At 40.9% G+C, this 13,685-nt stretch overlaps 1 protein-coding gene across 1 annotated transcript in view; it reads right to left on the bottom strand.

Moving 5' to 3' along the window:
• Nucleotides 1–9,031, bottom strand: part of LOC132825661 (protein crumbs homolog 1-like) — a 110,213-nt gene extending 101,182 nt beyond the window's left edge. The window contains exons 1-2 of the mRNA XM_060841037.1: nucleotides 9,016–9,031; nucleotides 2,656–3,357 (exon numbers count right to left, since the gene is read on the bottom strand). Of these exons, the coding sequence (XP_060697020.1) occupies nucleotides 2,656–3,357; nucleotides 9,016–9,031 (718 nt within the window). The remainder of the gene's footprint in view (nucleotides 1–2,655; nucleotides 3,358–9,015) is intronic.
• Nucleotides 9,032–13,685: the final 4,654 nt, after the last annotated feature.

Raw genomic sequence — 13,685 nt, 5'->3', positions numbered from 1 at the left:
CAAATTTACTTGACAAAACAGTGGTAACACCACTGTGATCTCAGTGGTGCTTGCACACTTACTGTGCTGTTAGGGCTGGAGTTCCAGAATATTGACCCAGCAGTGAAGGAACTCGTGCATATTTCCACATAAGAATAACAAGAGACTTGGAGGAGAACTTGCAGGTGATGGCATTCCCATATACCTGCTGCTTAATTCTTCAAGTTGTGAGTTTGGAAGATGCTATCAAAGCAACGTTGACTAGTTGCTACTGCATCTTTTAGATCATACACACAGCTGGCACTGACATGGAACAAGAGCATATTTGAGATGGTAAATGGATATCTGCCATTCAAGTAGCTTGTTTTATTTTGGATGGTGTTGAGTGTCTTGAATGTTGTTGGAGCTGCATATATCCCATTACATGGCTTACTTATGCCCTGTAGATGGCGGACAGGCTTCTGTGAAAAACAGGTGAGTTACTCACTGTAGAATTACCAGCCACTGATCTGCGCTTGTGACCACTGTAATTATTCAGCTGGGATCCAGTTAGTTTTATGATTGAGGGCATGCTAATAGTGAAAATTCAGTGACAGTATTTCTTGTTGTTTGTGCAGGAGAGATGGTCAGATTCTTTCTTGGTGGTGATGGTCATTGCCTGGCACTTGTGTGTTGAATGTTATTTGTTAATCTTGAATGTTCTTCAGTTTTTGCTTTTTGGTATGGGCTCCTTCATGATCTATGCATTATGAATGGATCTGAACACTGTAATCATCATTTAGCATCCCCATCTCTGAGCTGATGATGGAGAGGACTACATTCAACTGGAAGAGAAGAGGCCCAGGACAATATCCTGAAGATGCCCTGTAGTAGTGTCCTCAGCTGAAATAAATGGCTTCCAAAAATGTAATTTGCTTCCCTTTTGTCTAGGAATTGGAAATTTTTCCTTGATTTCCACCAGCAATAGTTTCAGTTGAACCCCTCAATGCCTCATTCATTTCGAAGGCAGTCATACTCATCTCACCTCTTTTGTCCATTTTTGAAACAGGGTTATAATGAGGTGTGGAGCTGGGTAGTGCTGATGAAGTCTAACCCGAGCATTAGTAAGCAGGTTATTACTGAATAAGTGCACTGTTGAGGGTACCTTCACTTTACTGACGATTGAGAATGGCTGGAGAAATTTGAATATTACTGTCTTTCGTGTTATAGCTGTGATATTGTCAGTGCCCAAATAGCTTTTTCTGTACTCAATATGTTCCGCTGCTCCTGATGTCACATGGCATTAATTGAATTGTCTGAAGACGGACATCTATGATGCTGGAGATTTCCTCTTGGCAGCCCTTCCTGAAGAGACTTGCAAACACTTCATTCTTATCACTTGTGCTGACATACTGGGCTGTACCATTGTAGCCACTAAGAATATTTATAGAGCTGCCTCCTCTTCTTAGTTTGGAGAAGTGAGTACTGCAGATGCTAGAGATCAGAGTCAAGAGTGTGTTGCTGGGAGAGCACAATAGGTCAGGCAGCATCCGAGGAGCAGGAGAATCAACATTTCGGGCATAAGCCCTTCATCAGGAATGAGGCTTCTGGGTCAGGGATGAGAGATAAATAGGAATGGGGTGGGATTGGTGGGAGGCATCTGGAAAGCGACAGGAGGGAGAAGATGATAGGTCAGAGGGGGCAGTGATGGACAGGTCTGGAGGGCAATGCCGAGTTGGAGGCTTGGAACTTAGGATAATATGAGGGGAAGGGAAATGAGAAAGCTGTTAAAATCCATATTGTAAGGTTGCAGGGGCCCAAGGCAGGATATGAGGCGTTCCTCCTCCAGGCATTGGGTGGTAATGGTTTGGCAATGGAGGAGGCCCAGGACCTGAATGTCCTTGACAGAGTGGGAGGGGGAGTTGAAGAGTTCAGCCATATGGCAGTTAGATGGGTGCAGGTGTTCCCTAATTGTTTTATTGTCCACCATTGCTCATGACGAGTTGTGGCACAGGGTTGACCTGATCTATTGGTTGCATAGCTTTGATAAAGCATGCTATTTGAGCTTTCATTTATTCTTCCTTCTGGATCAGAGTTTTGATCCTAGACATTAATGAGATTTCTCAGCATAACAGAGACCAAAGGTGAGGTGCCCATATATGAGAAATTGGTGTTACTTATTGTCAACTGTTACTGGCTAGCTACAGACTATCATGATAAAAATGATGAGAATGATTTCAATTGGCTTTGTAATCTTTTTTGATGATTACCAGTATGTGTAACCAATAAGGATGATGTCAAACTAGGGAGATTTTTTTTTCACCACTTTGGGCCAGTATTACTGAACAAATTGTTCTAAACAAAAGGCTCTTTCCAGGCAACTTCAATGTGGTAGTGAATTTTCAGTGGTATTTTAAAAACATTTAAATGTGTGTGCAAAAGGGACAGTAACTACTGAATCCTAGATTAGAACCATTATTACAAGATATTAAAGGTCAGATCGAAGCCACATCTCTATTTCTCCAAAGTAAATATTAACATTGGACACGAACACAATTTCCTAAAGTATTATTCCAACCGCAATTAATGTACACAGTTTTGACATTTTACCAAATGTGTCTGTAAGAAGCATAGCTAAGTTTCAGTATAGCTCGTTTGTTTAACTTTTTTACATCCTACAGAACAGACATAAATTACCTTTGTAGCCAGGAGGACAGACACACAAGTATCGATCCACATCATGGATGCATTTTGCCCCATTTATGCATGGTCTGGAAGCACATTCATTGATGTCAATTTCGCAGTTTGGACCTTGGTATCCGGGGACACAGAAGCATTTATATTCGTTTCTACCTTCAACACATAGAGCTCCATTTAAACAAGGATTTGATGCACAGTCGTCAATATCGGTTTCACAGTTAACCCCTGTGTAACCAGGTTGACAATCACAGGTATAATTCCCAATTCCATCCAAGCATGTTCCATTATTCTTACAGGAGTTTGCAAGGCATTCATTGATTTCTGTTGTGCAGTTTTCCCCTTCGTATCCCGGAGAACACAGACAACTGTATCCATTCATTTTATCTATGCAGTCAACATGAACACCCTGACAAGGATTGCTCTCACATTCATTTATATTAATGTTGCACTGAGTACCTTCAAACCCAGGTAAGCAGGTGCAGTTGTACTGCAGGCTTCCTGGTATACTCTGGCAGGTGCCGTTATTCATGCACAGGTTAAGATAACAGGCATCAAACTGTATTTCACAATTCTTCCCCATGTACATCACAGGATCCTGTTGACACTGACAGATGTAGTCATTTAGTCCTTCAACACAAATTCCATCATTCTGGCAGGGTTGTGATGAGCATTGGCCGAGGTCTGGAGAACATAAATTACCTGTATAATTTTAAAAAAAGATAATATCTTATCAATATATTCAGATGAAATTAATCTCCAGTTGCTTGTGTTAGTCATGTAATATTGCAGGTCAGATTTATTAATTCTGAAACAACTAATCTTGGCATAAAGGTGTGGAGAGGTGGTTTCCCCTTGTAGGACCACAGGGCATCATCTCAGCGTAAGGGGTCACACATTTAAGACAGAGCTGAGGAGGAATTTCTTCTCTCCGAGGGAACTCAATCCATGGAATTCTTTACCACAGCTGGATCATAAAGTTTATTCAAGACTGAGGAAGGCATTTTTAATCATAAGGGAATTGAGAGCTATGGGGAAAAGACAAGATGGTTGAGTTGAGGGTTTTCAAATCAGCCATAATCTCACGATTGGTTGCGCAGACTTGATGGGCTGGAGTTTGGATGTTCTCCCCGTGTCTGCATGGCTTTCCTCTGGGTGCTCCGGTTTCCTCTTACAGTCCAAAGTTATGCAGGTTAGGTGGATGCTGCATAGAGTCATATAACATGGAAACAGACCTTTTGGGCCAACCAGTCCACACTGATCATATTCCCAAACTAAACCAGTCCTATCTGCCTGTGCCCATACCCTTCCAAATGTTTCCTATTCATGAACTTATCCAAATGTCTTTTAAATGTTGTTACTGTACCAACCTCCATCACATTCTCTGGCAATTCATTCCACACATGAACTGCTCTGTGTAAAAAAAAATTGCCTTTCATATCCTTTTAAAATCATTTTTCTCACACCGTTAAAAAATATGGCCACTAGTTTTGAACTCCCCTCACCCTACGGAAAAGACCCTTGTCAATCACTTTATCTATGCCCCTCATGATCTTATAAACCTCAATGATGTCACCACTAAACCCCCTATGCCTTTTCCAACTATTTTGATATCTCAAACCCTCAATTCCCAGCAATATCCTGGTAAACCTTTTCTGAATCCAATCCAACCATGCTGACCAGAACTCCACACAGTAATCCAGAAAAGGCCTTGCCAATGTCCTGTACAGCCTCAACATGACATATTAAATTGTCCGACAGAGTCCAGGGATGTACAGGCTAGGTGGAATAGCCATGGTTAATGTGGTGTTAAGGGCATAGGGAGGGGGCGCGGGATCTGGGTGGGATATTCTTCAGAGGGTCAGTATAGACTCAATGGACTGAATGGCCTCTTCCTGCACTGTAGGGATTCTATGAAGTCCAACATCTGCTCCTATACGTTATGGTCTTATTCTCCGTGCAGAGCTATACTTGCCTGACAAACCACAGGGCTTTAGTTGTTTCAATCATTTAATGGTTAATAAATTATGCATGCTCGGTTGAAAGTCCATATATCCATTAAACAACTGAATCAGCTAAACTGAAGGAAAAGCATTGCTTGATTGATAGATTCAACTCTCTACCGTACACTGTCAGTTGCACAATGTTTAGTTACCCAAGCTGAAGAAATTTCAAGTGCTCAGCAATTTCTGTTTTGATACTTCAAAGGGTCTAGATGTTGGATATCTTTATTGGGCTATATTAACAAGATGTGGAAAGGTGTGAGTGAATTATCAAAGTTGTTTTTACAGATGTTTTATTGTTGCTGTATAGGTTTTTTGTTTCTCTACAGTGGCTGAACAGCTTATCTACATTAATTGGCGTGGAAGGTATGAAAGACCATGGACAGGGGCACGGTAGGGTGGGATTTTGGAGGAAGTGGAGATGTAATGTGACACATGTGTAAGACATTAAGACCTTGCCTTTCAAAGAGTTCCCTCATCCAGACAACCTCTGAGATGCCATGAACAATGATACTTGGAAAAGCTGGTCCAATCCCTTGAAAATTCTAGCGATTTCTATCACTATTATGGAACTGGTCAAATGGGGAGTGCAGAATATGGGCTTGCAAACGGAACTAGTTCACAATCTTCAAGGCCACTGTTAAAAATCAGTGGGTACAGGCTTGGGTGTTGTGACCCTCAGAATCCAGCTCTGAATGTCACACAGTTCACCCCTCCCAGAGTCTCTCTGAAAGTCCAGCCCACAATTTCAGTATAAATCCTGCATTTATATAGTGCAGGGCAGAATATTGGGAAATATTTATCTTGATCGTGCTGTAATCTCTCAATAAAAGTTATGTTATTTCAATTTGAAGCAGCAATGAACTCAAAATGATTCCGATGCCTGTGCAGATTTTTATCTCCTCCAGCACATTGGCATGAATGTAGAAGCTAGTCTTACCGTCAACATTCACATTCAATGACCACAATTGCTATTTATTTCTGTCTGGATCAATATATAGAATGCCTTTGGGAGACACAGACTATTTTAACATTTCACTTTACATCAAACATACCTCCTGACATTTCAACAAAGGATGGTCATAGTCTTTGAAATCATTTAAAATGTATTCCATTTACACATTCCTGGGAAAAGGAAGATGGATGAGGCATCAGGGCAAGGGGCCATAATTAACCTTGCAGTTATATTGCACAATGGCAAAAAACAGTCCCTAACCACAGGGGAGATACGATCTACAGTATCTGTGGTTTACAAATAGAGTCTCTGAATCTAAACTAGTTAAGCTAGACAATAACTCATGCACACAGTACAACCAGGCCACGTTAGTCAAATACATGAGCTAAACCATTGCACTTTCTGAATATTAAGCTAGATACATTTCACAAATTGTAAATGAATTCTCTCTGACCTCACAATGGTAGTTAAATAAAGGTAATTAACCCCTTAACCTATAGAGTTTGAATTTCTCTATGGAATAGATCTAAAGTTGTAAATAACAATTTGCAAAATAGCTGGGTATTCATGCTATACACAAAAGTGTTTAATTTTAAACAAAGATTATTTACAGAAAAATGTACTGTTCTTTAGTTTTGGAAGAGTGCATAGTAAGTGAAATTCAAACTGTTCCTTCTGGAAGCATTAGTGCATATTGAATAAGCTACATTTGTAAATGTATGCACAGTTACAGCAGATTGACAGTCACAAATATTATTCCCGATTCCTGGTAATACAGCTAAATGCACAAAATTGTAATAAATGCAATATATCATATCCCCCACTTAACAACATTTAATCATTTACGACGAAAAGAAAGTTTATCTCAAATTCATGTGCAAATAACAAAACTAAGTTTGGCTATATCTTACATAATTCAAAATCCGCATTTATTTTGTGCATTTACGTGGCCATTTTTTTTTAGAATACAATATGCTTTAAAACTGTTACCTGTTGTTAGCTGTATCCAGAGAGTGTACACTGAATCCCCTGTCCCCTGTTGTGCTATTGTAAAATTGCACTCCACACATGAATGAGAATGGTGGGCTTCACTCTATTGTAATGCATATTGTGCACATCAGTAGAATGTGCTCTCCTTTCATGAGCTTGCCATTTCGTGAACTTTCTGTAAAAGTACAATCCTCAGTGACTAAGGTACAGCAACATGTTAGGCATCATGAATGCAGAGCGAGCTGAACCTTTGTGTACAAAATGATGTGCCAAGTGTTGGTTTGGGATTTCTGGCTAACAGTCATGAAATCTACAACTTGTTCCTTATAGGCAATACTGCTCAGTTGTGCTTCAGAGTTGTCTTTAAAAAATCATGTAATATGAATGAAAAAAAGTGATCAGTGTGTGATTTTCTGATATGTGCTCCCAGTAGGTTACAATCCTGGAAGTGCAGTTTTGTAAAATCATCTTTTATTCTCTATATTCTATAGCAGTTTTACTTACGTATTAAGTATAGCAAGCATTTTTTAAAAACCATTTTGCATGTTTTGTTCAACAAAAGACAGACCACCCCCTCTAGATTTCCATCTGGTCATGGCCAGAATAATGAGCAAATACACTGCTCAAACGACAACGAATAAGCTGGACTGTTTAAAGAACAGTAAATTCAAAGCGATGGCAAAGAAATGTTCTAAATCATGACAGTAGAGTCTGGGAATAATTTTGAGAGATATTATCATGCAAACTTTAAAGAATTCTTGTCAAATTCTATCCTCTGCTGTTTTAACTGAAGCACCAGCCCATTCATTTTCAATTAATTAACACCCTTTAAATTAGGCGGGAATTTGACATGATCTCAGTTCCAGGACCAAAAGACAAGCACATTACAAATGTTATTTAACTATGCACTACGCGCAAAGCCTCAAAACCATTTTGTTTTTCAAAATGCTGTGTATTTTATATAGATATTTTATATCACATATGTGTGTGTGCATGCATTACCTGGGGAAGTGGTGTTAAAAGGTTTTGGCCAGTTCAGTGTTTACTTATGTTGACGTTAACAACCAAATCTGACAGTGCATCTGCAAGTGATATTGAATTAATTAAATGAATAGTGTCACCAGAAACTTATTGTACTGTTATTCACTCATGGGATATGGGCATCACTGGCTGGGTCCCATGTATTGTCGGTCCTTAGTTGCTCCTGAAACGATGGTGCTAAGCTGTCTTCTCGAACTGCTGCAGTCCATATGCTGAAGGTTGATCCACAATTCTGTTAAGGAGGGAGTTCAAGGATTTTGACCTAACGACTGTGAAGTAACGGCAATATATTTTTAAGTCAGAGTGTTAAGTGGCTTGAAGGACATCTTGAAGGAGGTGGTGTTTCCATTTATATCTGCTGTCCTTATCCTTTTAGATAGAAGCGGTTGTGGGTTTGGAAGGTGGTGTTTAAGGATCTTTGGTGTATTCCTGCAATACATCATGGAGATAGTACACATGGCTGTCAATGAGCGTCATTGGTGGAACAAGTAAATGCTTGTGGATGTAATGCCATTCAAGCTGTTTTGTCCTGGATAGTGTCAAGCTTCTTGAGCATTGTTGGAGCTGCATTCATTCAGGTAAATGGAGAGTTTTCCATTACACTCCTGACTTGTGTCTTGTAAATAGTGGAAAGGCTCTGGGAAGCCAGAGGTGAGTTATTCACCACAGTATTCCTAGCCTCTGACCTGCTCTTGAGTGTTTATATAGTGAGTCCATATGCATTTCTGTCAATGGTAACCCCCAGGATGTTGATAATGGGATTCAGTGATGGTAACACCATTGAATGGCAAGGGGTGGTGATCAGATTATCCAAGATGGTCATTTGACTGCATTTGTATGGCGTGAATGTTGTCAGCCCAAGCCTGATTATTGTCATCGGCAAACATCCTCACTTCTGACCTTATGATGGAGGGAAGGTTATTGATGGTTGGACCCAGGACACTATCCTGAGGAGCTTATGCAGAGATGTTCTGGAGCTGAGAGGACTGACTTCCAACAACCAGTCAGTTGAGCTGGGTCTGACGCTAACCAATGGAGAGTTTGCCCCGATACCCACTGATTTCAGTTTTGCGAGGGCTACTTGACCCCAGCTTAGTCAAATATGACCTTGTGTCAAGGGCTGTCTCTCTCATCTCACCCCTGGAATTCAACTCTTTTCCATGTTTGAGCGAAGGATGTAATGAGGTCAGGAGCTGAGTAGCCCTGGTATATCCTAAACTGGATATCACTGAGCAGGTTATTGCTGAGCAGATGCTGCTTGATAGCACAATTGATGACACTTTTTATCACCTTACTGATTTTCAAGAATAGGCTGACAGGCTGGTTATTGGCCAGGTTGGATATGTCCTGTTTTTTCTGTACAGAACATACCTGGGCAATTTTCCATATTGTCGGGTAGATGCAAGTTTTGTAACTGTACTTGAAATGCTTGACTAGTTCTGGAGAATAGGTCTTCAGTACCATTGCCGAAATGTTGTCAGGGCCTGCAGTATCCAGTGTCTCCAACAATTTCTTGATATTACATGGAGTGGATTGAATTAGCTTAAGACTGGTGTCTGTAATGCTAGGAACCATAGGAGGAGGCTGCGTTAGATCATCCACTCAGTACTTCTGGCTGAATATGGCTGCATATGCTTCAGCCTTACCTTTTGCATTCATGTGTTGGACTGTTCCATCATTGAGCATGGGGAGTTTTGTGGAGCCACCTGCTCCGGTGAGTTGCTTAACTGTTCACTACGATTCATGATTGAATTTTATCTGATTCAGTATATGGATGTACCTACTAGAGAAGGAGCAAAACTTGACCTACTCTTGGAAAATAAGGCAGGGCTGGTGACTGAGGTGTCAGTGGGGGAGTACTTTGGGGCCAGTGACCATTCGTTTTAAAATAGTGATGGATAAGGATAGACCAGATCTAAAAGTTGAAGTTCTAAATTGGAGAAAGGCAGTATTAGGCAAAAACTTTCAAAAGCTGATTGGAGGCAGATATTCGTAGGTAAAGGGACAGCTGGAAAATGAAAAGCCTTCAGTAATGAGATAACTAGAATCCAGAGAAAGTATATTCCTGTCAGGGTGAAAGGGAAGGCTGGTAACTATAGGGAATGCTGGATGACTAAAGAAATTGAGGGTTTGGTTAAGAAAAAGAAGGAAGCATAGGTCAGGTACAGACAGGATAGATCAAGTGAATCCTTAAAGAAAGTAGGAGTATACTTAAGAGGGAAATCAGGAGGGCAAAACTGGGACATGAGATAGCTTTGGTAAACAGAATTAAGGAGAATCCAAAGGGGTTTTACAAATATATTGGGTAACTACGGAGAGAATAGGGCCCCTCAAAGATCAGCAAGGTGGCCTTTTTGTGGAGCCACAGAAAATGGGGGAGATACTAAATGAATATTTTGCATCACTATTTATTGTGGAAAAGGATATGGAAGGTATAGACTGTAGGGAAATAGATGGTGACATCTTGCAAAATGGTCAGATTACAGTGGAGGAAGTGCTGGATGTCTTGAAATGGTTAAAGGTGGATAAATCCCTAGGACCTGATCAGGTGTACCTGAGAACTCTGTGGGAAGCTAGAGAAGTGATTGCTGGGCCTCTTGCTGAGATATTTGTATCATCGAAAGTCACAGGTGAGGTGCTGGAGGTTGGCTAACGTGGTGCACCTGTTTAAGAAGGGTGGTAAGGACAAGCCAGGGAACTATAGACAAGACAGCCTGACGTCAGTGGTGGGCAAGTTGTTGGAGGGGATCCTGACGGACAGGATGTACATGTATTTGGAAAGGCAAGGACTGATTCGGAATAGTCAACATGGCTTTGTGCATGGGAAATCATGTCTCACAAACTTGATTGAGTTTTTTAATGAAGTAACAAAGAAGATTGATGAGGGCAGAGCAGTAGATGTGATCTATATGGAGTTCAGTAAGGCGTTCGACAAGGTTCTCCATGGGAGACTGATTAGCAAGGTTAGGTATCATGGAATAGAGGGATAACTAGCCATTTGGATACAGAGGTAGAAGATAGAAGACAGAGGGTGATGGTGGAGGGTTGTTTTTCAGACTGGAGGCCTGTGACCACTGGAGTGCCACAAGGATCGGTGCTGGGCCCTCTACTTTTTGTTATTTACATACATGAATTGGATGTGAGCATAAGAGGTACAGTTAGTAAGTTTGCAGATGACACCAAAATTGGAGGTGGAGTGGACAGTGAAGAGGGTTACCTCAGATTACAACAGGATCTTGACCAGATGGACCAATGGGCTGAGAAGTGGCAGATGGAGTTTAATTCAGGTAAATGTGAGGTGCTGCAATTTGGGAAAGCAAATCTTAACAGGACGTATACACTTAATGGTAAGGTCCTAGGGATTGTTGTTGAACAAAGAGACCTTGGATTACAGGTTCATAACTCCTTGAAAGTAGAGTCACAGGTAGATAGGATAGTGAAGAAGGTATTTAGTATGCTTTTCTTTATTAGTCAGAGTAATGTGTACAGGAGTTGGGAGGTCATGTTGTGGCTGTACAGGCCATTGGTTAGGCCACTGTTGGAATATTGCATGCAATTCTGGTCTCCTGCCTATTGGAAAGATGTTGTGAAACTTGAAAGGGTTCAGAAAAGATTTACAAGGATGTTGCCAGAGTTGGAGGATCTGAGCTATAGGGAGAGGCCGAACAGGCTGGGGCTGTTTTCCCTGGAGCGTCGGAGGCTGAGGGGTGACCTTATAGAGGTTTACAAAATTATAAGGGACATGGATAGGGTAAATAGACAAAGTCTTTTCCCTGGGGTTGGTGAGTCCAGAACTAGAGGTATAGGTTTAGGGTGAGAGGGGAAAGATATAAAAGAGACCTAAGGGGCAACTTTTTCACGCAGAGGGTGGTACGTGTATGGAATGAGCTGCCAGAGGATGTGGTGGAGGCTGGTACAATTGCAACATTTAAGAGGCATTTGGATGGATATATGAATAGGAAGGGTTTGGAGGTATATGGACCGGGTGCTGGCAGGTGGGACGAGATTGGGTTGGGATATCTGGTCAGCATGGACGGGTTGGACCGAAGGGTCTGTTTCCGTGCTGTACATCTCATGACTCTATAACTCTAAGATTATAGAGCTGGGGTTTGATCCTTTACGTGTGGGATGGCTTTGCCCTATCACTTGCTGCTTGTAAAAAAACAAAAAAGAGAAAATGCTGGAAAATCTCAGCAAGTGTGGCAGCAGCTGTAAGGAAAGAAAAGAACTGACGTTTCGAGTCTAACTGACCCTTTGTCAAAGCTAAAAAAAGGAAAAATAGGGAGGTATTTATACTAGGCTGAGAGAAGGTGAGTCATGGCTCCAGAAGCAAAGGTAGCAATAAAGAGGTGATGATGACAGTGCATAGGGAGATTAGGAGCTGTGAATGACCAAGGCCAGTGCTATGTGACAAAATATGTGGGGGATGGGGGGATGGGTGAAGCAGAGGCAAAATGGAAAACAGGGGAGAAGGGTAGCAAAGGGGAAGAGGAAAGGAAAAAGGTGATGAGACAGTGGGAAGCGAGAGAAAGAGACAATCAAGAAATAAGAGGTACAGAACAGTGAAAAAAAATCATTAAAAAAATAAATAAAATAAAATTATTGAGCAGAATGAAAACAGAGGGGTCGAGATGGGATAATCATCTGAAGTTGTTGAATTCAATGTTGAGACCGATAGGCTGTAACGTGCCTAGTCGGAAGATGAGATGCTGTTCCTCCAGTTTGCGTTGAGCTTCACTGGAACATTGCAGCAGGCCAAGGACAGACATGTGGGCATGGGAGCAGCATTGTGTGTTGAAGTGGCAAGCCACAGGAAGGTCCAGGACCTGATTGCGTACAGATGCGTACTTGCTGCTTGTGCTGTTTGTCACATGAATAGTCTTTTTTGATAACTTCACCAGCTTGAACCTCATTTTTAGCTTTGCCTGTTGCTGTTCCTGGCATGTCCTCCTGCACACTTAATTAAACATTACGTTCTAATAATTGACATTTAGACCTTGGTTTGACTAAAGAGAGTGCTTGTAAAATCTACACAATATTCTATTTGAATCATTTTAGAACAATTGGGTTAGAGTTCCACGTGAAATCCTCACCTACTGCCCACTGTTAAGTACTTCAAGACCTGACCATTTGTTTGACTGAGTTAACATCATGTCAGGAAGTTGCTTAAAAATTTGGAGCAGCTTGCGCATCAGAGAGGCTTGAAATCTGGAAATTCACAAAGACGTCTAAATGATTCAGGTAAATTCAGAGGACAGGAAGGCAATCCTGAGGGCAGCCATTATGAGTCAAAGGTCCCCAAAGTCCAGTTGTGTCAAGCCAGGAGAACTATTCACAATTCCCCGCCCCCTCTCAAACTTCAGTGATAAAGTTTGTTTTTACCAATAAATTTGTTAAGCAGAAACTCCGCATATTTGTAATTTAAAATTACATCACGATGTCATTGTCATTGCAGGGCTCTGGTTTGAATGGGTTGCTGAGGCTTTTGCCAATTTCAAGAACACAGTTAAAATTAACAGAGAGTTGAAGGACATTGCAAATAAGGCCAGAGGTGCTGTAATGCTATTTTAATTGCCCTACTGCCTGGCAGAGCCAATGAAATCAATCAAATCATATTCTGGCCATTATGTAGTCTAATACAGTCAAAGACTGAGAAACCGTCCCAGCTTGCTGCATGTCCTAATGAAAGCAATGCACTAACCCTTATAATACTAATTACAGCTCCCGACACTGATTTCTAGCTTATAAAATTATACAATAAGATGAATGAATATAAAGCTGATCACACTGCTTTTTGCTAATGGTTATGGTCCCAAAATGAGTTGCTTGTTCCAAAGTCATTCTCTGCCCTGGGATTATTTTATTGAGAAAACTTAGAACGGTATATCTGTATTATTGTGTGAAAATCTCTGCTACAAACATGACAGAAGAGAAAATGTGAGAATCCAGTATTGGAAACAGGTTATGAAATATCTGCTTGGGGATGAATTTACACTTTTAAAAAAAAATCACAGGTTATTATGTATAGCATTTATTACAAA

Source organism: Hemiscyllium ocellatum, chromosome 21, assembly GCF_020745735.1.
Source record: "Hemiscyllium ocellatum isolate sHemOce1 chromosome 21, sHemOce1.pat.X.cur, whole genome shotgun sequence".
Lineage (NCBI taxonomy): Eukaryota > Metazoa > Chordata > Chondrichthyes > Orectolobiformes > Hemiscylliidae > Hemiscyllium > Hemiscyllium ocellatum.
Note: the sequence above shows the minus strand (reverse complement) of the source record. Positions and strands in the feature narration are given on the sequence as shown.